The sequence below is a fragment of the Aplysia californica genome, unplaced genomic scaffold, assembly GCF_000002075.1.
Source record: "Aplysia californica isolate F4 #8 unplaced genomic scaffold, AplCal3.0 scaffold00380, whole genome shotgun sequence".
Lineage (NCBI taxonomy): Eukaryota > Metazoa > Mollusca > Gastropoda > Aplysiida > Aplysiidae > Aplysia > Aplysia californica.
The window spans coordinates 340,155-366,118 of record NW_004797650.1 but is presented as its reverse complement, the minus strand read 5'-3'; the positions used below and the strand labels follow the sequence as shown (position 1 = coordinate 366,118).

At 40.3% G+C, this 25,964-nt stretch overlaps 1 protein-coding gene across 2 annotated transcripts; it reads right to left on the bottom strand.

Annotated features, from left to right (window-relative positions):
* On the bottom strand, positions 1-24,082 carry LOC101861672 (zinc finger CCCH domain-containing protein 15). Of its 2 annotated transcripts, none has more exons than XM_035971118.1 (12): positions 23,903-24,082; positions 16,061-16,162; positions 15,338-15,440; positions 12,919-13,053; positions 11,269-11,360; positions 10,277-10,379; positions 9,596-9,672; positions 8,187-8,255; positions 6,979-7,056; positions 5,905-6,000; positions 3,452-3,590; positions 1-2,235 (listed from the first exon to the last, which is right to left on the bottom strand). In XM_035971118.1, the coding sequence occupies exons 1-12, from the start codon at positions 23,972-23,974 to the stop codon at positions 2,024-2,026; spliced, it is 1,278 nt and encodes a 425-aa protein (XP_035827011.1). In that variant the 5' UTR covers positions 23,975-24,082; the 3' UTR covers positions 1-2,023. The 2 variants fall into 2 exon arrangements, with proteins under 2 accessions (XP_035827011.1, XP_005103635.1); XM_005103578.3 differs by having other exon boundaries at positions 15,338-15,446; positions 23,903-24,080.
* Positions 24,083-25,964: the final 1,882 nt, after the last annotated feature.

Below are 25,964 nucleotides of genomic sequence, written 5' to 3'. Positions count from 1 at the left end.
TACTGAGAGCATTAATCTGTGTTTTAATGTTCAGTCTTGTCCAGTCTTTGAAGTACGGGGTCAGAGGTCATCATAGGACAAAGCGTCACTCCACTCTGCCCTGACCTAGGACTACCACATGTGTGAGTACATATAATGTACAATAAAAATCCGGCGATCATATGACTTATCATGACTAACAGTGTTGTACATATGTATTGTGGTAGCAATTTGTATTAACGAAAGACAACAAAAGAATAGAGACCTGCGGAGGAAATAGAGATAGAAAAATTCTGCTAATTAGCACATATCCAGCAGGAAAAGATGGTAATCCGCTAAACAAAAGAATGCATAAGTCTTTGGCAAACTTTCACATTATGAAAATAACCGTTCTCAACTACACACAAAGCCACTCTGCAAATGGGCATCCATTACCACAAGCCAATACTACGAAACAAAGAACCAAACATTTGTCTTTGCTGAACAAACACAAAGGGGGGAGGGCACGGGAAATCATTCAAAACTGACTTGAGATAAAACATATATATAATAAAGCCAGTTTTTCATTTACGAAAACTTTACCTCATCTTATCTAGGCATCTTTCGACAATCTCACTCAACAAGTAACAGCTGATAAGAGTGATTGTAATCCTTTCAAACAGTTTCAAGAAGGTTTTGAAGAAACAGCCTGGTGGCCTCTCACCTAACATTTACTTTCTCTCAAATTTTGCTCACATGTACACAAAAGTCCCCAGACGCTAATTTTAAACCAGCCATCTCACTGATATATCAAATATCTGAACTGAAAAAAAAAAAAGATTCCAACTCAGAAAAATAAGAGAAGAGGAGAAAGGGCAGTGGACTTGACTCCCTGTGACCTACACCTTCAGAACAAACTGATGATACTACAGAGAAAAGATGAGCCACAATGACATAAAGTTCCATAACATAAGCAATAATTTTGTGATTGTGAAGACAAAACTATAATGAACTCACTGTGGACAACTGTCCTGAAAAAAATTATTCCTCACCTCAAATTATTTCAAAAGCATGGGTCAGGTCTGGAAATGTCAACAAATTTTCTAGTATCACATAGGACATTTACCGGTATGGGCCTGATCAAATGAAAAGGAAGATGATTTTTTACTCTATCGGAGACACAAGTTTTAAGCACTTACATTGATTTGAAAGAAGCATAGAATTCAACCCTGACACCCTTTTCACAGAGCACTTTCCAACAGAAGAAAATATTTTCATTAAGGAGTCAGAAATTCGACAGTACTCATTTAGGTATCACTTTCCACAAACTTGGATAGTTTGTTAAAAATTAAATACGTGTTTAAGGCTTCAGGAAAACTTGGTAAAAGCCGCAAACATTGACACTGAGTTGATTGGGAAAAGCAGGGACAAAATTAATTTTCTCAAAAGCAAAACTAGCATTCCATATTAAAACATTTAGACTGTATACTAAAATATATACAGACCAAGACTGATCACATGGCTAGAGCCCCTCAGAAACAAGCTATATATAGTAACATAGAGGCAACTCAATGGACTGTTGTGCTTGCAAGATGTCTGCTACTGTTGTGTGAACAACGTTCAGAATTTTCAGAATTGCAAAATCGTTGGAATCATGTCAATAATGATTTGGGGACCTTTGTGCTAGACTATCCTGTGCCATCACACATATATAAGGCAGCATAAACATGTATCTTATAGAGTGAACGTGCCCTATACTGTGACGCAATACCACACTTACGGGACTGACCAGAACTGAGAAGAAGAAAAAAACCTACTTAAACTCAGGGCAAGAGAGAATAGAGGGCAAGTGAGAATAGAGGGCAAGTGAGAATAGAGGGCAAGTGAGAATAGAGGGCAAGTGAGAACAGGAGAACTGTCAGGAACAGCATAAAACCCTGTGACAACTTCTAATAAAATGGACTCGAGCTTCCAACACTTTACACAAGCATACATGGGGACCAAGGAGAGGAGAGAGGACAAAACCAAGGAGGAACACACACGCAAACACGTGCATGAGCCGACATCACAAGCCGACTGGGTCGTCTTCCAGTTCAAGGGTCTCCAGATCCTCCTCTACCAAGTCGATATCATCTCCGGCAAACAGGTCTTCGTCAATGTCAAGGTCACCGTTGATGGTGGCATCCACAGCAGCAGCGATAGCAGCGTCCGTCTCTTCTTGAAGTCGCGTCTTGGCATCAGACGGGAGGGCAGCTGCCTCATCCAGCTTGCCAGACTCTGAGAACAGTAAGAGTGGTCCAAGATGAAAACAGAAAAATACCACTTTCATTCATGGTGTCTATTCTATACTGCCAAGATCTAGATTCCATATATTTTTTTAGTAGAGATTTTACAGCGCTCGCAACTGCATAAGGTCATATGAACGCTAAGGGGTGGATGTCAATAGAGAAGTCCTCACAGGGAATCAGACTTACTCTGCTCACCTCTCTAGCTTCAACAGCACAAAGTCTACTTCGACTATCAAGGCACCCTGGAAATAGTGGGTCACAAGAGTGTGACAAACATACAAAAGAAGTAGAGGAAAATGAGGATAGGATGAGGAAAGAAAAAGCAGCAACTCCCTCTTGAAGTTCAGGCACAGTTATGAGCATGACATTGATGAATCAGCCCATTTACAATTACAATTCTAATGTGCATAAGAACTCGAGATGTTAATGTCCCCCTTTTGGGAATGACCCAAAGACACTTCAGTCTGTAGCACTGCCCTGGGGGGGGGGGGGGGGGGGGGGGGAGATTCCATATATATTCATCTCTTTTTTTTAACTCTTTCCTCTCCGTGGGGGATAAACCCACTATGCCACGGCCCATTTTTGGTAGCCTACTAAATCTAAAAATGACGAAAACATTACTAAATTGGTAATTAAATCAAAACAAATGAACCTACTTCGATAGGTTATCTAATGAATGAAATCCCGATGACAATTGCTGAAAAGTAAATATGATGTCGAAGTCGTCATAGTCATAAAGGAACGTGCCTAAGCCAGATATAGAGTTAAACAAGAATTTAGATCTTCTACACATCTGTCTCATCAAGATGAGAGCAAATCTAAAAAATCTAAATTAAATATCTGTTTTGAACCTGTCTTGACACGCAGTATTACCTATGCACCCTTAGTCGCCTCTTGCGACACAGTATTACCTATGCACCCTTAGTCGCCTCTTGCAACACAGTATTACCTATGCACCCTTAGTCGCCTCTTGCGACACACAGTATTACCTATGCACCTTTAGTCGCCTCTTACGACACACAGTATTACGGCAGGCGTTATTCTTTGCTCCCCCATAGTCAACCTATGCCCTCCCCCCCCCCCCCCCCCATAAACAGATTAGGAATTGGACAAAAGGAACACTGAAAAGCAGTCCAAATGAGAGACTTTACACCAGAAAAGTCACCACCTCCTCTCCCTATGTACATCAAAGAAACAAGTAGTACCTTGGTGCTCGGAGGTTCCATTGACGGTGACTGCAGTACTCAGCCTGTCAGCGGTGGCTTGCGTCCCTGAAGCGTCCACATCGGTGGCCTTGAAGTTGGACAAATCCACGTCCACTACCTTGAACTCATCCATCTCCTCCTGACAAGTCAAAAACAAAAGCTATGAGACAAATTTAGTGACAACAGGGCTGCGTAATAATTATTTGTTCGACTTAATCCACGCCGCAACCTGATGGACCAGAGCCCATGCCTCCTGAAAGTATACTGTATGCCTGTGTGTATCTCATGTTCTGTAGTCCGCGTTCGGGGGGGGGGGGGGGGGGGGGGGGGATGGGTTTATTTTTCAAAGGGGTATTTAAAGAAAGCCATGAAATGAATAATGAGATGAGGGGTTAAAAGTCAATTTATAGATTTAGAGTACCCCCCCCCCCCCACACTTATTCATTTGACCAGCCTGTTCATTCAGATCTACTATTTTAGTCGCCTAGTAGTGGGGAGCACATATAGCACTGCAGCCTGGGCACACTGACCTACTTCTATCATTCAAAAATCTTGCATACATTCATGGTATCATGAATACTTTCAAAACACAACCTAACGAGCACTTTAAAATTAACATTATGTAGCAATGACAATGAAAAATTAAATTTTCATCCGAATTGCTTAAAAATGGGCTTAAATGAAACTAGAGTAAATTCTAAGAACTGTGGTTTTTAAATTTTAAAAATCCATTGATAAATAAAAAAGTTATTGGGATTTTTGTTTGCAAAATGTTGGAGGACCTTCATATAGGAAAAAATCGCCAAAATGTGGGACATGTTTTGATGTATTTTGAGGAAAAACTGTTCATAAGCCAGTAATGAATTGGAGCATATGAATGAAACTTGGCATCTCCATGTGATTTTTAGTGCCAATTCTAGTTCTGCTATCACTTTTTCGTTGTCTTCATTACTTTGGATCTTAAAGACTGATATTTGCGTGAAATTTGTTGAATTGCGTGACATCGTTTTTACCGCGACGCGATCACCCCTTCTAAAACTCAGTAAAGCGCTATCGGGAAAACCCGCGATGTAGTCATCGGTGACCCATTTGGTTATAGGCAGCCAATCACATGCCGCCTAGCGATCACGCGCCTCTTGCATGCCGGCACCTCGCGTTTGGAATGCGCGATTAAGTTTCTAGATCTAGTGTTTTATCAATGGGTGGGTGGTAATTTTAAGTTGGTACGGAAAATCTACTAAACGCAGAGATCTGAAATTTTACAGCAATAAAGAAGACATGTGGGGCGCTTGTGTGGTCGGCGATCAACCCGCAGCTCCGCTTAGTTTTCGAACCGCAGAGGAAATTCTCACAAACACGGCAATATCTCTGGTTCTAGTAATCGTTCGGGATTGTACGCTGGCATGTCGTTAGTTTAAACTTTCCTCTGGTTGGTTGCCGAGTTTCATTTATTTTCGTCCAGGAGTTTTCCCGTAACTAAACTTAGAAGAGAGTCACTTCTGATTCCGAGCGGCCCAAAAAATACCCCTCGCGCGGAGGCCGATTTCCAGCACAAGGCGCAGCGGGGGATTGGCATTGCTACATTATGAGTTGTGGCATCAGAAGGTCGAATTATCTTTAATTCTGTCTGGTATAAAGAAACAATTATTGTACTGAATCCAGTGGCAGTTGAGTAGAGACGGGCAGGAAGCGCTTTTTCCTTCACGAGCGAGAAGACCGAGAAGCTGACCTACTTCTCGCCGAGACCGGTCCCGGGAACGAGAAATACTTCGCGTCTCGTGCCTCGAGCAATACTTCTCATTTCGGGACCAATTTCTCTTCTCGCCCCGCAGTTCGAGCCACTCGTTCAGCAGAGAAGGACGGCCGTGGCCGAGATTTCTCTTCTCGCCCCACAAAACGAGCAACTCGTTTAGCGGGAAGGCCGATCGTGGCGGGGATCTAAACTTAGAAACTAGGCTTGCCCTGTTGCGCAGGCGCAGGCGGTGAAGGAAGGTAGGGAGATCAAGGCCTAGGCCCCAATCAACTCCCCACCCGCCTCGTCTCGCCACCCTCTCCCCTCCCTTTCAGTTTCACACACAGGACGACACGGTGATGGGTGGCACTGTCTGCGTTGTCATTTCTCGCCTCTCACTCTCGTTACTGTTACTCGTTATGTCAAGCCAACGAGCAGTATCAAGTCTTGGTACCGAGCAGTAGTTTAGTGCCCGAGAAGCGACGGGCAGGGCGTTTCTCGTGATAAACGAGTACTCGGCTCGTCTCGTGCCCGCCCCTACAGTTGAGCACTTAACCCTCTAGTAGATGTAAAGAAATGTATAAATGCAGGGTTTTAGAAGGAGGGAAGACGCAGAATATAAAGCAGACCAAGAAAACCCAAAACATTTCACAGCTAATGAAAGATGATAATGTTGTGGAGTAAATCTGAAGAACATAATCGTCAAAAGAAACACACAAACCTCTTCCCGTTCTATGGCAACTGCTCCATCTTGGGCTTCATCATCATCATCCTTGATAAGGTCAGGATTGAACTCAAACATTTGACGACCACTGATCTGTTATGAAAGGAAACAAACTTTGAAATTCTGGCATCCAGCAAGAGGTCCAATCTACAAGTAGAATGCAGGTGAAATTTGCATGATACTTTAATATTCCTACACATGCCAATAAACACATAAATGACAATAACTTCCACATTCAGGTACAAAATATATGAGACAACAGGACAATCTTTCTGTTGGCAAGTTGTAATTTGCAATGAGTTGATACAGCACCTAAAAGCAGACTGCACTATTTCGTGACCTCAGTGCTTCCTTGTCGTATCTTCATTTATTTTAACAGTAAAAATGTGACATCTTCTTAAACTCACTCTTTGTGATGTACTGTTTTCACTGTTCTTAAAAATGGAAATATGACAAAAAAAGCACTGGGGTCACGATTTGTATTACCAACAAAAATGAGCAGACTCTTCTTGAGCACCTGCCAACCATTTAACAATAGAAATACAAAGAGAACAGTAAGAAAATGAACAGGTCTCACATCAGGATACAAACAAACAATAGAAAAACTTTATCAAATAAGATGTAACTGGAAATAGACCAAGACCTAGCTATCAGTACGCTGTGACAAGCAAAGAGTGAAGAATAATAATAATAAATAGCATTTGTATAGCGCATATCCCCGCTCAACTGCAGGCTCTATGCGCTTTACAACTATTATTACCCCAGCAGACCACAGAACACTCCGAAACATTCTCAGCTTCCCGGGAAGCATACAGTGCAAGCAGCTGATTAAGCGCTCAAACACTAACAAACTGACAAGATCTTTCGCTATCTATAGCCGGGTACCCATTCCCACCTGGGTGAAGTGAGGGAAATTTGTGTAAAGTGTCTTTCCCAAGGACACAACGTCGGGCCCCTGACGGGATTCGAACCCACAACCTTACGGTTGCGAGTCCGAGAGACTAACCACTAGGCCACCGAACATTTTCCCACCAAGTAAACAGCATACCGGCACATAGAGTGACTACATACCCCAACAGTGCGTCCAGCCTTGTAGTCAGCTTTCTTCTTTTCCTGTTCTTCATAGTGCTGCTCCAACTTTTCTCTTTTCTGTGGTGACATTAAAAAAAGAGTAAAAATTTATGTAAAAATGTCATTCTTGTGAACATCACATGCAATTGTCCATCTCCAGCTATATGTAACAGTAGAAAAATCATGGAAATCTGAGAATTAGTTTTAGTTTAGTTTTAGTTGAGGTTTTACGGCGCTCCCAACTGCATATGAGCGCCAGAAGATTACAGGTGTTACAAGAGAGTAACAAACATAAAAAAGAAGAAGGGGAGATAAGGACGATAGATGTTTCATAGGAAAGAAGTAGCAAACCACACCAGAGCACCCGCCAACCACCCACAATCTGAGAATGCAGCTAGGATGAGAAAAGATCATCACCATGTAACTATTCTAACTGCATGATCTGATTTCAACAGAGTGAAAATGTTCAGAAAATTAGAAGATCTTTTCATCAGAACAGTATTATAACTGCATGCTCCACTATGATGCCTTAATATTTACCCACCACAACACAATATTTCCTTACACATTTCTGAAACAATCTTGTCAATTCTGGATAAGTCTTCTAAACAGAGATTGAAATACTTTTGAAATTACAGTGGTGTCTGCCTTACAGACAGCTCTTGGTGATGGGGAGTAAACAGAGTTCTGGTACTCAGTTTTTTAGTTTTAGTAGAGGTTTTACGGCACTCGCAACTGCATAAGGTCATATGAGCGCCAGAAGAATAGAGGTATTACAAGAGAGTAACAAATATAAAAAAGAAGAAGGGGAGATAAGGACGATAGATGTTTGATAGGAAAGAAGGAGCAAACCATACCAGAGCACCTGGTACTCAGTGCAGTGTATTTTTGGCCCAAGTAGGAGTTGTGAGGAGATAAACAAGAGAAAAGGGGCAAGTCGTGGTGTTCCCAGAAATTTTGAATGATCAAAATATGGCAAGAAAGGTTGCCATTAGAGGCAAAAGATACTATAAAAAGAGGTTATCTATATAACAAAATTCCGTTACACAAGTTTAGGTTGGTGTTAGTCAGATGTGGCTCATATTTGGGGCGCTGACAAGTAGACACCACTGAATCTTCAAGTCTAGACTGGTAGTCTCCCATGTTTGCTGAGAGACAAAAGGGGAGAAAAAAGGATTAAAAACAAGCAAAGAATAACAAATGCAAACCTTTCTCTCTTTCCACTTAAGAAAGGTTTCCAGTGTCACCTTGGTTACATTAAATCCCAAAGCAGCTCTCTGAAAGACAAAGACACAGAAAATGATAATAATCAGTTAAGGCAAAGCATAATGACAACACAGCTGTAGACATCCATTTCTCTACAACATATCAGAATTGAAAAGTATTTAGAAGGTAGAAACTAATTTTAAGATGCTTCACATGGCTGAAGTAAAACGTCTTACATTATTTTAAACAGTATACAATCAGACAACACACGTAATACACAGAAACATATGCCTCACGACGCGATGGAATCAGGCGCCCGTCAATTTTTGGGCATCTCAAGTAAAGGTATAGTCTGAAAGCTGATTCACGAGCCTTGCTTCCAGGGAAATATATATCCAAATTATCTTGAAGAAAAGTCAAGATAAATGTGATTGAAGGAGGTGAAGTCACCTGGTTTCAGAGGTGAAATTAGCGAGAAAATGACAGCCGAAGTTTAATAACTCCAATAGCTAAAGAAACCTTGAAAAGTGAAAAAGACATATTTTGAGCCTTTGATCAATGTTTTTCCGTAAAATTCACCTGGAAATCTGCATTTATAAGGACATAAATGGGACGAGCCAAAAAACAAAAATTCAACAAAAATTTCCAAACTGGTGGGAAAATGCCAGTTTCTCTGATTTCCTTATTTTGACGAGTGCCTGATTTGACCACACTTCCTCACATAGGAGTTTTTCAAAAGGGTGTCCATGGCATTCACTCCAAGAATAAAAGAACAATAGGTCCCACTATACTGTTAACAACCCCCACCCCCCTCCCCAAAATCAAAAAGAATAGCAGACATTCACATAAAATGATAATAGAGCCAGCTGTCATGACAGGCACTGACAATACGTTACTTCTGTGCTCCAACAAGTCACAGAGGTCATCATGATGTCATGTCCCTACAGGAATTACTTGGTGCTGACAAAGATTTACAATGTTTTTGGGGGGTTTTTTTTATAGTAGAGGGTTTCACAAGTTTAATAAACCCATTTCAACATGCAGCCTTTATAAGTAATAAAAATAACATTTGTAAAGAATAAGAACAATCGCTTCAAGAAAATAATAAAAATTTTAAAAAATTAATTAAAGATAACAAATGTAAAGAATAAAAACAATCGCTTAATATGGCCCAAAGGAAAATTTTTTTTTGCACAAATCCATGATGATACACAGCATGCAATTACAGCAACTGCAGCAGACCTGCACTTATCACTACATGGCATTGGACAGAAGGGTGAGAGCCCAGCTGTTGCTGGATTGATAACAACAACAACAACAACACAGCGTGCAAACAGGTTGTGCAGTTCTCCAGAAAACTTTTTAAAAAACAAACAAACAAATCTGAAGAAACACTTCTCTAGTTACGTACCTCTGTCTCCACCAAGTCTTCTATAGAAATCTTTTCTTCCTTGTCTTCCTTCTTCTGATCCTTCTTCAGAACAAACCCTGAATTTTTTTTTAAAAGGGGGAAAAAGTTTCAATTTCTATTATTCATAAATTCTCATGGTTATTTCTGGTACGATCTTCGTCTCATCCCTCCCTGTTGCCACAAATTGAAACATCTGCCCTCACACCAGCATTTTACTCTTTGAAGCAAGGCCAAGCATAAAAACATATCCTTTCCAAAATGTCCACAAACATTTCTTTAACCCTAATGATAGCTGCAATCAATTTATAACTTTTTTGTCATAATGTAAATTTCCTCAAACACTTATGAATGTGGAAATCACAAATCAGATCAGAAATATCAATTTATGACTTTCTGGTCACAATGAACCTAAACTTTAACAAAGTCAATTGTTGGTAAACAATAGAGGCAACAGACAATTTCATACTAATAATTTTTAAAGTTACTTCACAACTAAAAAAATTCCATTTTCTCTTAATCAACTATGACCTCAGTGGGAGTGATCAAGCCAGCAGCTTGTGTGATATGGTTGTTTTGTAACCCAAACATCTCATGTATAGATACACAAGTAGACATAGGTTGTCACAAAATTGTTAAGACAAGAGACTGAGAGAGTGACAGTGTCTGCAAGAGCCAACTCACCAGGAGGAAGTGCGTGCCTGTAAATACATTTAGGCCCGTTTGGACACTCCCAGAACCAGCCGTATTTGCTGTTCTCCACCGCATCAAGGAAAAATTTGCAAATCTGAGAGAGAAAAAAAAAGTCATAATCAGCGCTTGCTTCGAGCACTACATGTGAGGACCAAACATGCCCTTCCAATCAGCGATTACATTAATTACAAAAACAGAAATCTCACATTCAAGTATTTCTTTTTTGCCAAAAAATTTTTTTTACCTGTAACAAGACAACTCAACATTTTTTTAGTAGGAACCTGCAACACAATAAGTTGAATAAGGTCATATAAGTGCCGAAGATTAGAGGTGTTACAAGACAGTAACAAACCCAAAAAAGAAGGAGGAGAGATAAGGACAATAGATGTTTGATAGGAAAGAAGAAGCAAACCACACCAGAGCACCTGCCAACCCAACAGTAACACCACAATTAATCATATAGGGAGTAAGAACAACAACCTTTTCAAAAGAGCCCTAGCCATTAAGCTGAACTCATAATGAGAATTTCTATTTCAAAAAGATCACAAACGAAACAAATGATAACGCCAAGCCTCTGCAATCTGAAAATACGGTATAATCATTTGATTCGCAAAGCTGAAGCTTTAGTTTAGTTTAGTTTTAGTAGAGATTTTACGGCGCTCGCAACTGCATAAGGTCATATGAGCGCCAGAAGATTAGAGGTGTTACAAGAGAGTAACAAACATAAAAAAGAAGGAGGGGAGATAAGGTCGATAGATGCTTGATAGGAAAGAAGGAGCAAACCACACCAGAGCACCCGCCAACCACCCACCAAGCTGAAGCTTCTTTCTCGAAGATTATACTGAAAATAGTCAAAGGAAATATGGCACAACGATTTACAAAGACAGCATGGAAAGAAGTTGCTCCAGACAAGCCTCCAAAGATTGTCCACCATCAAAACTTGTCCTAGTTTTCCTACCCCACACACCAAACAAAGCACTCACAATTCCTGTTTTAGGTTTGGTTTTCTCACTTTCCCCATGCTTTTTATTGATGACATCTTCCAAAGTGGCTTCATCCCAGTCTTCCATTGTACCTGCATCAGAAAAAACAAAAACACATATATATACAATTTCACATCCCATGCGCAAGTGTTTCAAAACACTGTAAACAAAACAGGAAATACACAACTTGTATTGGGGGCTCTCGTGGCCTTGAGATTAAGGTGTCCGCCTCTCATTCAAAGGTCCTGGGTTCGAATCTGGGTAGTGACGGAAAAATTTTCTGTTCTAAAATTGTCTCCTTTATCCTCCTTTCCTGCCCTCTAGCAATGTTCTGTTTTCTGCTTCCATCTCCACTTTCTACCCCCCACCCCCTCACCTCCTTTTCCCCCTCTGGGATCGCGAGTCTTTCTGCAGCTTTTCTAATGCTACTCCTTGACCCCTTCTTACTGCCGTCTTTCAGCCACACCCCTGATCTTCTGGTAGGAAAGAACCTAGCCTTCTCGGACAAGGGTGATAAATTTCAGAGGTTTCGTGTGCAAGTTGCGCACGTTAAAGATCCCTTGGCGGTCTAAAATTGATAAGACTAAGAGTAGGCTTTGGCCGCCACCCATGCAAAAATTCAAAAATTTTCTACCGACTCAAATTGTTTAGTGCGTCCTGCGTGCTCATACGACCATAAGCAGTTGCAAGCGCCGTAAAACACTAACCAAAAAAAACAAACAAAAGTTTTATTGACTCACACAAGAGCCACATGGACAACAGAGGTGAAGCTAGGACATTTTTGTTTCCAAGTGCCTCCAAAGCATTCAAAGAAGAACCTACACCTGAAAGTATTTTTTAACCCACTTAGAGTGCTGATTGCGACCACTTCCGCAAAGTGCTCATCGCGACCGGCCTGGTCGAGATAGACATTGGCATAGTATAACGCGATATACGAAAAGAAAGAAGTACTAATTTTTATACTGCTGGCTAGTAGGCTACACAGAATTGATTTCGCCCGCCATTTTTCTTGTCACGAAATTTCGATCGAGGCGCGAGGAGTTTTTTGTTTCACTTTGAAGTCGAGTGACAGTGAAGTTGGAAATTTCGCTATTGCGACCCGCGACAAACATGAAAATAGTGTCGCATCAGATTCAGATGAAGATGTTCCGCGTGTTTTCCTTGAATCGGAAGATGATTTCGAGGGTTTTGATGCTAGAGCTAACACTTTGTGGAATATAACGTAGACCTACGAAGCGTCTAGACTCTGGTCTAGATCTAGAGATCTAATGAACCAGCAGTTTTTATTCAGTCATTCCCAACACCACTACTACAACAACTTCACAAAATACTTTTTGCTTCACATATTCATAAATATTCTAAAACTTTTATTCTTACTTTCATAAGAAATTTGTACAAATAAAAAAGTTATTGGCAAAAAAAAAGCGTATGTGCAAATCTGTCGTTTTTCCAAAATAAATTTAACCCAACTCTCAAAACAAGAAGCTTACATTTCTTTTTACACGACACAAGGTTCATACTTGACCTAACTTTCTGAAATCTTCACAGACTTCTAACGGATGTATTTTCACTAATACATTTTTCATCTTCCCAGGCGACTCTACTTGAAAAATGCTCATCGACATTTCATCCATTTACTTGAGCTCTTACTTTTTTTATCTTCATAGATATTTCTCTTCTCGCCCTTCCTCTCAATGGTAAGGTCGTGGGAAAATTTGCACTTGTCTCCCTTAGTACACTGGCCCTGCTTGAAGAATGCACACAGAACAGACTTGGGGTCCACACCTGGAAAGAGTAGACAAACAGGAAAATGAATTAATTAACAACATCTGAGAGGGTAGAGGAGTATTTCCATCACCCAAAAAAGTCACTATGTAGCAATGACAATGAAAAATTAAATTTTCATCCGAATTGCTTAAAAATGGGCTTAAATGAAACTAGAGTAAATTCTAAGAACTGTGGTTTTTAAATTTTAAAAATCCATTGATAAATAAAAAAGTTATTGGGATTTTTGTTTGCAAAATGTTGGAGGACCTTCATATAGGAAAAAATCGCCAAAATGTGGGACATGTTTTGATGTATTTTGAGGAAAAACTGTTCATAAGTCAGTAATGAATTGGAGCATATGAATGAAACTTGGCATCTCCATGTGATTTTTAGTGCCAAATCTAGTTCTGCTATCACTTTTTCGTTGTCTTTATTACTTTGGATCTTAAACACTGATATTTGCGTGAAATTTGTTGAATTGCGTGACATCGTTTTTACCGCGACGCGATCACCGCTTCTAAAACTCAGTAAAGCGCTATCGGGAAAACCCGCGATGTAGTCATCGGTGACCCATTTGGTTATAGGCAGCCAATCACATGCCGCCTAGCGATCACGCGCCTCTTGCATGCCGGCACCTCGCGTTTTGAATGCGCGATTAAGTTTCTAGATCTAGTGTTTTATCAATGGGTGGGTGGTAATTTTAAGTTGGTACGGAAAATCTACTAAACGCAGAGATCTGAAATTTTACAGCAATAAAGAAGACATGTGGGGCGCTTGTGTGGTCGGCGATCAACCCGCTGCTCCGCTTAGTTTTCGAACCGCAGAGGAAATTCTCACAAACACGGCAATATCTCCGGTTCTAGTAATCGTTCGGGATTGTACGCTGGCATGTCGTTAGTTTAACCTTTCCTCTGGTTGGTTGCCGAGTTTCATTGATTTTCGTCCAGGAGTTTTCCCGTAACTAAACTTAGAAGAGAGTCACTTCTGATTCCGAGCGGCCCAAAAAATACCCCTCGCGCGGAGGCCGATTTCCGGCACAAGGCGCAGCGGGCGATTGGCATTGCTACACTATGTATCACAACAATAATTGACAAATGTAAAAATAAAAAGGTTATGGTAAATACTTTTACCTCAGTCGCCCTGTAGCCTTTAACACTATGCCATCACAAGGCTCATAAAGTTAAAACCCTTTCCATCAAAGGCAAAGGCAGTTTAGGGAAAATCCAAAGAAACTGGATGGTAAATATCGCCGATCGGCGAGATGTGACGGCAAAGTGTTAAGCTTACAGAGTCAGCGCCATTGGCCAAATTTCCTGAGGGGGCTCTCGTGGCCTAGAGGTTAAGGTGTTGGCCTCTCATTCAAAAGGTCCCGGGTTCGAATCCGGGTAGCGACCAAAAAATTTTCTTCTCTAAAATTGTCTCCTTTCACCTCCTTTCCTGCTCTCTAGCAATGTTCTGTTGTCTGCTTTCATTTCCACTTTCTGCCCCCCACCCCCTCACCTCCTTTGCCCCCTCCTCTGGGCTCCTGACTCTTTCTGCAGCCTTTCTACTGTTACTCCTTGGCTCCTCCTTACTGCTGTCTTTCTGCCACACCCCTGATATTCTGGTAGGAAAGATCTACACCTAGCCTTCTCGGACAAGGGCGAAAAATCTCGGAGGGCCCGTGTGCAAGTTGCGCATGTTAAAGATCCCTTGGTGATCTAAAATCGATAAGAGTAGGCTTCGGCCGCCACCCGGGCAAAATTCAAAATTTCCTACCAACTGAAAATATTAGGTGTGTCCCGCGCGCTCATATGACCTTATGCAGTTGCGAGCGCCGTAAAACACTTTACAAAAACAAAAAAAAACCCAACAAATATTTCCCGAGATACAGATTAAACCAAAAATAAAATGGAAAAAATTGAAAACCAACAGACCACACTTGAAGTTCCACCAACTACTTATTTCCTTTGTGGAGGACAATATTCAGCAACACCCAACCACCTCTCAAATCCTAAAAGAGCCTCAGACATGCTATACTGCCACAAAGGGAGATATGTTCTCAATTCCAGAGTCAATGTACATTTACTCATGTAACAAAATAACACCCCACCTTCCAAATACCCATATTAATACTTGCCTTCCAAAAGTTGTTCAATGCATGAGCCTTTCTTCAGAACTAAAAAAAAACCCTCAAAACTCAAAAGAAAATCATTAATGAATATAAACAATAAGACCTCAAATGCCTTTTGCTGTTCTAACGAGAAATGCACTGGAATGAACAGGTGGACCATAAAAACCTTCTCCTATTCCAAAGACACACCTTTCTGGACAGTCTGAGCTACTGGTCTGAACAGAGAGTTGATTTCTTCCTGCAGCTTTTTCTTCTCATCCTTCTTTAGGGCCTTGTCCTGTTCTTGGGATGCCTGTAGCTGGTGATGAGAAAACAAGTTAGTGGAGGCAGCTTCCAATATTTAAAAAAATTGTTTTTGTCTAAACCACTCTCCAGGCACTCATTTTAAATTTCAATATTAGCAAGGCTGATCAGCTATTAGTTTTTATACATTACAAACTACAACACTTACTTCTAAAAGCAAATACATGCAGTAGCGCAACGATTGAAAGCAACAATTTCTATATTCAATGTCCATAAGGATGAGACAGGGGACAAAATTTTGAGAGACATCTCCACAGACATTTCTCGTGTTCTGCATCCTACAGGGGGGAAAGCAAAGAAAAACAAAGACAGGGCAATGGGGAAGAAAGGCCATGTCAATGTTATAGGTCAACTACATTAGCACTAGAGTAGCAGAAACACCTCTATGGCTCATATAATCACACAGGGTAAGAGAAACAGGCACTCCCAACAGACTATACAGGAGCAGCAGGTGTGTAGTCCAACAATGGACCAACTTGTAGGAAGGGAGGAGACATCAGAAAAAACAAGAAAAAGAGCAGGAAAAGGGAGAGAGTAAGCTAAGCTTGAGGAAATAGATCAATAAACAGAACACAACAAAATAGAGCACAATGACATGAGGTAACTTACACGGCTAGATTTAACATTTCCATGTTGCACTTGGGTGGTAACGTTCTTGATGAACTTCTGCTGCTTTGCACCTTTTTTGTTTTTCAAGCCAAATGTTTTGTCCTGAAACGATAAAATGGAGAAAAATGAAAGTAATTAAACACTATTTTCTTTGGTATTGAGTCGATTGAGGCAACCCATAGAAACACACCAGAAATATTTACTGGTCTGGTGAAGAAATATCATACATTTTTAAAAAATCAATTCTGATGGGGAATTGTACGAGGAATCTATTTCCGATTTTCGTTTTGCATGAAAATGTACATAAAAAAAGCCAAGCTTTAGATACAACTGTTACGAATGTATAAATAACCCCCTCTCATAAGTTGATAATCCATAACGAGTGGTTACCCCCATTCAAATAACCCTTATAGACGCTGTTGCTGTTACAAACTAGTGTTCGAAAGAAAAAAACATTATGTGTCAATTTCCTAATGAAGGCTAATGATTTGAAAAAAAAAAAAAGTACAGAAGGGAAAAGGGTTCGAGGTTAAGTGAGGGAAGGACTTCTGTAACGAGCAACTACACCAACGAACACAATAAAGAAGAGAATTTGACTTGTAACATACTTTTTAAGAAAATTGTTTATTAACAGCCCTACCCCCTTAAATTGTCATTACTGTGGGTACATTAAAGTGTAGAAGCTGTAAAATCTTTGAAATTGCTCTAATTGACAATCTATTTGTAGGAATTTATATCTTTTATATCTTTACAAAATTTGAAGGAGATTGGTGTACAATTAATTAAGCAATAAACTTCTCAATTGGTGAATTTTCGTCATTTTGTGACCATTATTTGCATATGTCGGCTGAGGACTAAAAAATGTGAGTTTTGAATCTATTTTTTCCATCTCTATACCACAAAATATGTAATTTCAATGTTAAGCCAAGTATGAACGGTCCTCATTTCAAGATAGAAATATCAGCACCATATTTCCTTAACTATTGTCCTGCGTCTTGTGCCGCGATGCGAACCTTATCAGCAACCTATCACGTCAGACGTTCCAGGAGGGGAACCCGGGTCACTCAGCGTGTACTGTTGGGTGTACAGCCAGCGGCACTGGAAACGCCGTGTGTGTTTTCAACGTGAATACCGCAGGAGTATGTTAATTGATGATGAAAATAATGCTTTATCTTTTATAGCTTTCTATTTATAAAGTGTTACCAACACATAAATAACTCCCTCTCGTAAGCTGATAGGAGATTACGAGTAGTTACACCCATTCGAATAACATTTTTAGACGCTTTTGTTGTTACGAATGATCTGGGGTTCAAAAGGGGATAATATAGATCAATTTCCAACTAATGTTTTGCTTTCAAATCATTCTTTTTACCTGTATAAAGGAATTCAAAACTATCAAATAAGCTTATTTTTATACGGTTATATAATTTCATACAAAATCAAGTTCATTTGAAAGATTTTGTGTAGAAAAATGGAAGTCTTGTTTGCGGACTATCCTTTCGAGCTCCTCATGTCTAAGTGGGTCAATTTGTTCTAATTTCATTGGACGAACTACAGCTACCAACTTTGCGTGTTTTGAATCAGTCATATGTCTCAGTTACAAACCAACGCAGGCGGTTCTAGAAGTAGGCCAGAAACTCAAACAGACTGACACACACACACCTGAGCTGCGGGAATACGGAACCCGGCCATCACGGGGATGATGCTCTGCGCGCACGCGCTGAGCCAGGGTGGGACTGATACGGGACCGGAACGAAGGCAGGGTGCCAAAATAGGCTTTCTCGAAATCATGGTCTTAGTACCCCAAAACAAATAAAAATATCAGATAAAACTTTGTAATTCTCAGGCGGCAAATTGTTTCCATTTTTTAGACTAACTTCAGTCCAGACTAGATTAGAAAGTTTAGTTTAAGAAAGTTATACAAAATGCAGTGCTTCCAACAGCTGAAGTTGAAAAGTAAGGAAAATTCAGCCGGGGTTCTGGGGGCTACATTGTAAAGAATACTGAATTTAGCTTAAGATTATTATTGTTGTATATGTCTAACTGTTCATTTATATTAAATGCATGTGGCTGTAAGCATCACATCACTCATCACTCAAATGCATGTAGTTGCTTCACCCTCACTGCTACTAATTACCTAAAACCTCAAACGTTTTGCAGCCTTCTCCATCTCTTTACCTCTCTTTTTTCTCATTTCATCCTTCTTTCCTCAGTCTTTCTCTGCTTTTCTTCTCCACCTTCTCTTCTTCTCTTCATTGGCTGCTTTTCTCCCTTCTTCCTCTCCTCACTCAGTTCTGCTTCTTCCATTTCTTTAAAATTGTCATTGTTTCTTCACTGGTTAAAGCCATATTTGGCACCTTTCGTAAAACTCGTCCTTTCCACACCAGCACACAAGGCGTTTGTGAAATCTGGAAAACATCTATTATATTAAGAGATTAGACAGAAATGGCAGCAGACACAGGGTCGACAGTTTGGCTCAGCTGAAGAGGTCAAAGAATGTATGTCCTTACAAGAGGTGGAAGGTTGAGGTGAAGAAAAAGAAGAGGAAGGAGGGCACTCAGCTGAGATGAAGAAGAAAATGGCATTATAAAAGTTAATTCTAAAAAATTTCCCAGCCCACATTCACTCCTCTGGCTCACTGGAGGACGTCGCAGTCTAACGAGGAGCACACGTCACATCAGACCACCATTTGATCCTTGGAAAGATGAAACTGAAACTGAGAAGAGTATGCACAAGTCACAACTGGAAGTCGTCAAAAGTACGAAGTGAGCCGTCTGAAAGACCCAGTGAAGAAGAATGAGTTCCAAGTTGAAACTGAAGCACAGATTTCAAGCGCTTCAAGGTCTGGATGAATGTGAAGTAAACGAACATTGGGACAAGATAAAAGAGGCAGTAAATGCAACTTGCCAGAGCACCCTAGAACCCAAAGACAATAAATGAATGGACTTCACAGGACTCTCTAGACAAAGTCAAAAGAAGAAGAGAGCTGAAAGCCAAAGTCGACAACAGCCGTACCCGAACTGAGAAACTCGCTGCCCAACAAGAGTACACCGAAGTAAACCGGGAGGTAAAGAATTCCATCAAGAAGGACAAGAATACCTACCTCAATGGCCTGGCTGAAAAGGCAGAGAAAGCAGCAACAGACTGACACTTGCGGATTGTACACCAGACAACAAAAACTCTTTCAGGTAGGTTCAGCAAGCCCACTCTACCAGTGAAAGACAAAGAGGGAAAGACTATCTTCAACCCAAAGGGCCAACTTAACCGATGGAGAGAACACTTTAATCAACTCTTGAACAGACCACCTTCAGAAAACCAACCAGAAATTCTTCCAGCCAGAAACGACCTCACAATAGTTATGGAACCACCTTCAAGAGAGGAAATTGCAGCAGCTATAACATCACTGAAGTCCCACAAGGAAGCTGGTCCTGACCATATACTACCGGAAGCCCTTAAGGCTAATAAAGATACCTTAGTGGAAATTCTCTATGCTCTATTTGAAAAGGTTTGGCAAAAGGAGGAAATACCATCAGACTGGAAGGAAGGCCACCTAATCAAGCTGCCAAAGAAAGGAGACCTCAGCGATTGTAATAACTACAGAGGCATTACACTCCTGTCCATACCTGGGAAAGTCTTCAACGAGATACTCCTGGAGAGAATCAAGCTGGCAACAGATGAGAAGCTCTGAGGAAACCAGGCAGGATTCTGCAAAAAGCGATCATGTGTGGACCAGATCGCTACTCTGCGCATCATTGTTGAACAATCGCTTGAAAGGAATTCACCACTTCAATGATTATGAAAAGGCGTTTGACAGAGTGGACCCGAAAACTCTGTGGAAACTCATGCGGAATTCTAGAATATCTGACAAAATCGTCAAACTTGTGAAGGCCACCTATGATGGAACAAACTGCCAAGTCTTCCACGAAGGACAACTCTCAGAACCATTTCAGGTACAGACATGAGTGCGACAAGGTTGCTTGCTCTCACCTTTTCTCTTCATACTGGCAATAGACTGGGTCATGAAAGAAGCCACCAGAGGCAAGCGTAATGGAATACAGTGGATCCCTTGACAGCAGCTGGACGACTTGGGACTTTGCCGATGACCTTGTACTGCTCTTTCACACACATGCTCAGATTCAAGAAAAGACCAAGGAACTCAACAGCCCATAAAGGAGTGTTGGCCTACGAATACATCTAGGCAAGTCAAAAGTAGTGAAACTAGTAAAAGTTTCAAGCCCTGCTGTGACAATGGAAGACACCTCTGGAAAAAGTGGACTCGTTTACCTACCTTGGAAGTGTCATCGACAATAAAGTAGGTGGAACCGAGGCAGATGTTAAAGCAAGGACTGAAAGGCAAGGTCAGCATTCAATCAATTATCAAAAGTCTGGAAAGCAAGCAACACCTCACTGCGCATTAAGATTCAACTCTTTAACTCCAACGTCAAGTCTGTGCTCCTCTACAGCAGCAAAACTTGGAAGACAACAAAGACAGTACTGAATAAAGTCCAGACTTTCTTCAACAGATGTAAGAGGAGTATTCTAAGAATTAAGTGGCAGGATAGAATAAGAAATGAAGAGCTGTGGGAAAGGACAGGGACAAAAGGATAGAAGAGAAGTAGAAATAGGACAAAGAAAGTAGCGATGGATCGGACACACCTTAAGAAAGCCCAGCCGAAACATCAAAAGACAGTCACAGTGCGGAACCAGCAGGGAACACGAGGCAGGGGTAGGCCACGGGAAACATGGAGGAGACACGTGTGGAAAGGGACTTGAGAGAGATAAAGCTCACTTGGAACGATGGCCCAGGACAGAGATAAATGGAAGGAGTTTGTATATGTGGCCTACAGAGGTACCCTGCCAGGGGTGAAAGGCATTGATGATGATTCACTCATCGAAGTCTCACCCCAATCACCCTCAAAACCACTCATTCAAATTATGAAATCCATTTTACACCCTTCTGTCAAATAAAAAGAAACTTCAAGCAACTCCATAAGCTTGAAAATATATTTTTAAAACACATCGAAGTGAATATTTCTCAAAACGTTCGGGAAAATAAACTTGAACTCTTTCTCCGAACGGTTTCCGTTCTCGAGGTTTTTTTTTCATTTGCGAGATTTAAGTGTCATCTTTCATTCTGCGATGACAGGGAAGAACCATTTTATGCATCAAATTCAATTTCTAGAGCTAGAGATTTTTAAATGTCTGAATATTCAGATATTTCAGCTGTGGTTCGGGCAACGTTCCCGGACTATACTTTGTTTGAAAATACCTTCAAAAGGTACTGCGAGAAAACAAGACTGATCGACCTTGGCAGTAACCTATTTTGCATTTAGTCATCCAGCCCCCCAAAAAAGTCCTTCAAGTTAAAAAAAAAAATCCCCCCCCCCCCCCGTTCACAGGTTAGGCCTAAACACACGCACACACTCACATGGGCCACCCCACTCATAATTATTATAGACAAATCTCGAGAATGGAAACCGTTCTGAAAAATAGAGTTCTAGTTTATTTTCCCGAATGTTCGGAGAAATAGAGCTGGCCAAAAATATTGTGCACGTGGCCGATATGCGCGAACTGCATCCACAAAGCTCGGCCAACCCTGGCCGAACAGCCTGGACATGCAATATTTTTTGTCCTGTTGACTCGGCCCTCCCACCACATCACTCCAGATGCAAGAAGGGCTTCCCCTTAACTTGTTCCCAGAATAGACAAAAGGCACAAAAACTCCTCTCCCTTCGGTCACAGGTCATGTGACGTAGTAAGAGGCCTATAGCATCTGCGCATGTCTATGACCTTAGGAGTATGCATAGTTCAAGTTAAGGAGACCATGAAAAATGATGGGACGTACTTTCGATTCAACTGGCTCTGTCGCAAAAATTCAATGAAAACAGGTGAAAGGGAAACAAAACACTAAATTGTTAGCATTTACCCAGCAAAGATTACATTGATTTATAAATTAACAAGATTATATCCATTCAAAATTGGCTTCAAAACGAGTTGGAACAACACTGTTTGAGTTGGAACAACACTGTTTAGGCGGTTGGCCGACTTGTCCGGACAGCCGAGACAGTACTAGACCTAGATATCTAGAAGGAAGTGGCTATCCTCACCCGGGGTGAGAATAAAAATACGATCGACCTCTCACCCCGGGTGAGACTTGCCACCGTAGGCTATTCTCACCCGGTGTGAAACAAGACCTGCTTTTCCTAATTTCTGAATATTTTCTATCTGTGTGTATGATCGAATGGATAAAAGCAAAGAAAAAATTTGCCCGGAAGTTCTCGCAAGATCTACTCCTCCCCTCTTCTCTTTCTGAATACTGTCTATCGGTGTGGACGATCAAATTGACCAAAACAAAGTTTAAAAATGATGTTAAAACACAAAAGTAAATTAATTTGGTCGTCTACAAAGATGCTACGGCTCAGGCAAAGAGCAGGGATGCAACCTAACTGCAAAACATCAAATTAGGATAAAATTCAGTCGGGCATGCCCCCCTGAACCCCCCCACCTCCATATTTTTATTCGGTCAGGGGGACAAGCCCCCCTGAAACCCCCCCACTCCTGACTTTAACGAACGAAACTACAAAATCGCACTAGAGTGTAGTAGTGTAGTGTAGATCTAGACATCTAGAACTGTGTCATCTGTGTGTCCGTCAGTGTTGGCACTCTAGTCTATCACACACACAAAATGAATAAAATTTTAGGGTGCTAGATTCTAGATCTAGAAATCTACAGGTAAGATTGAAGAATACCGGACCAGCGGACTGGGACTACTTTTGCCTATGTCTCAACCGCTGGTATTTTAGGAGTTCAGCACAGTTAAAAGAGCGGTTAATGGCTTTTTAAAAATCGTAATGCTATTTTTATAATGTATGGAAGGGAAATTGAGATGAAAAACAATTACAAAATCATTTTTAATGGAATTTAGCAGGAACTAATTTGTGTAGTACAGCATCCTTCTCTCAACCGTACCGTGGTCCGGGATACTTCATTTAGACAACAATGTAGGCCTACCTAGTCCGGGAAACTTCACCTAAGGCCCTAAGGCTAAACCAAGAGCCTGCATTCACGGCGAAGCATTCCGGACCACAGCGAAGCATGCCAGACCACGGATCATGTGCCTGCACGGCGGGGCCTAAAGAACACAGCGTGTGGAACATCGCGAGACCGAGCGCGCGAGCCACCGCCTCTCCCTTCCCCGCGCGGTCCGGCATTCTTCGAAGAGCATTGTGAGATAACATCGATTTTTATAACTCTCAATGAAAAATCCCCAACCGTTGTCAGGGGGGAAACCCCCCTGAACCCCCCAAACAACTTCCCTCTTCTTACAACCGGAATGATGAATTTCGGACCGGCAGGCCTATATATCTGTTCATAAAGTAGTTTGTCAGGGGTGACCCCCCCTCCCCACCCCTCCAAGATTTGAATTGTCAGGAGGGAGACCCCCCTTGAACCCCACCCTTCCAAGATGTGTGTGAATGAAGAATGTCGGACCATCCAATGCTAGCCTTCCTCCTCTCATGAATTGAAGCGCATGCGGCAGAGCGGTGTTGTTATGGAAGTAATCTGGCTCACGCAAGGCGCAATAATACAAGTCGTAACAAGTGGTCCGGTATTGTTCAATCTTCCCAATCTACATTAGATCTTAGATCTACTAGAATCTACATCTACCCTACTGCCTACTGCTACTGTGGCATAAGAGCTACACTAGATTTTCTACACTCTACACACTTGGTGGTAGGCATTCGATCTACTTAGGAGGTCTTGACTTAGTTTAGTTTAGTAGTCGACTTGGTGCAAGTTTTGCCCCCTTTTTTGTTGTTAAAGAACCTGTGGTCACAATACCTCAATGGTTTTCTCTTTCTTCTTCTGTTCAGTCTTTTTACTGGGCTCATTCGATTTCTTTTTAGGAGGCATCACGTAGAGTAAGATTTATTCAGCTGTGTGACAAGGTAATTATTTCACCACAATCTGGATTTGGCACACACACCGGAAGTAGTGAGAACTCAGTCCTCCTGTCCTGCAAGCACCCGAAGCCAGGTAGATCTAGCGAAGTGAGTTAAAAGAGCAGCTAGATCTACAAATGAAGACAAATAATAATAATAGTAATAATAATAATAATAATAATAATAATAATAATAATCATAATCATAATCATAATCATAATCATAGTCATAACCATAATCATAATAATCATAATAGTAATAATAATGATATTGATGATAATAATAATAATATATAGTAATAATAATAATACAAATACTACTACTACTAATATTAATGAAAAAATGATAACTATAGTAATAATGATCATGAATGATAACGATAACGAATAACAACAACAACAATTTAACAACAACAACAATAATAATAGACGTAGTAGTAGTAATAAATAATAATAATAATAATAATAATAATAATAATAATAATAATAATAATAATAATAATAATAATAATAATAATATAATAATAATAAAAATATTAATAATAATAATAATAATAATATGATCATATGATGATGATGATGATAAAATGGTAAGGATGATGATAATGATCTGCTAACATTAATAAAATTGTATAAATGGTAGGCCTAATAATTATTGTGGTGATTAAAATGAACATGACAACGATAACAATAATTAAGAACTGTCTGCCCATGTACTCATGGATGTACTCATGGAAGGTAAATGAAGAATATATATAATTTGTGGTAGTTTTAAAGGGCACTCAGCTAAGATCGTCTTGTACTGTCTTTGGCTCTTGTCAACCTCCAATTAATTTTATCATTTTACTCCAACGATCTGAGACTAAGACAGTTTAAACATAAGTGGGAATTGAAGAATTTCCCATAAAGATAGACCGTTACGTGTATAATGTAAAGGCCCTATTTAGTGCTTACTGGAGTAGTGAAAACAAAGCACACTGTCCGAAATTATTTTTGTTTTCCTTTTTAGAGTCTACTGTGCTAGTGCTCAAGGTTAAAAACATTGATACTTCTAACAGCTTAGACCTATACAGGAGCTGTGTTTGTCCAAGAGGGATATATTTTAATAACAAAACGTTAAGCGAAAGGTCGAGTACATTTTTGTACGTGTGTATAGTATAGTACGTAGAGAATCTTTGGTTGTTAAACCCTATTTTATCGGAAAGTTGGAGTACAAATGGGTTAAATGTTCTCGTCACTTTTCTTATCCATACTTTAGTGCTACTTTTGACTTTTGTTGCACTCATGTCGGATTTTCAAAAATATACATAACGTAATTTATAAAAATTAACAAAACAGAACAAACTGACAACCCCCCCCCCCCCCCCCCCCCCCAAAAAAAAAAGCAAAGCCATGTTTTTGTTCGTTAAATAAAGGTTAAATTATCGTTTTTTGCTTGCCTTGTACATTTGCCAAGTTGGTTTAGTTGGGTAAAGCTCCGTGCATCCTTCTGGGACGCGGCTACATATTCAATTAGAATTAGCCCTATGCTCGTCATCGAAAATACAAATAAAACGATTTTTTAAAATGAAGTTAACTTTGCTAGCGATCGCAAGGCGTGCAATAAGGGGTTGGAAATGTAAGGAAGTAAAACCTGTACAATTCTATAACTTGATTGAGTAGTGAAACATAATCATTACAAATAGGCCTATGTCGCGGCTATCTAAAGCGGCTATCATATTAGGGTCGTTGCTCTGAATTTGTGAATCAAAATCATTTCTCTTACCAAGAAATTGAGTATTCAAGATATGACACTGTTGGGACGTTATATGTTTTGTACAAATACATATATTTGTATTTGTGTTTCAGGTTGTGTAAAATTGGCGTTGTGTTGGAACATTAGGCTACCCAAAACTTAAGATGAGGAAATCAAGTTTGTGTTTTTTCATTAACTTGTATTATGTGTGTAGTTATTTAAATATT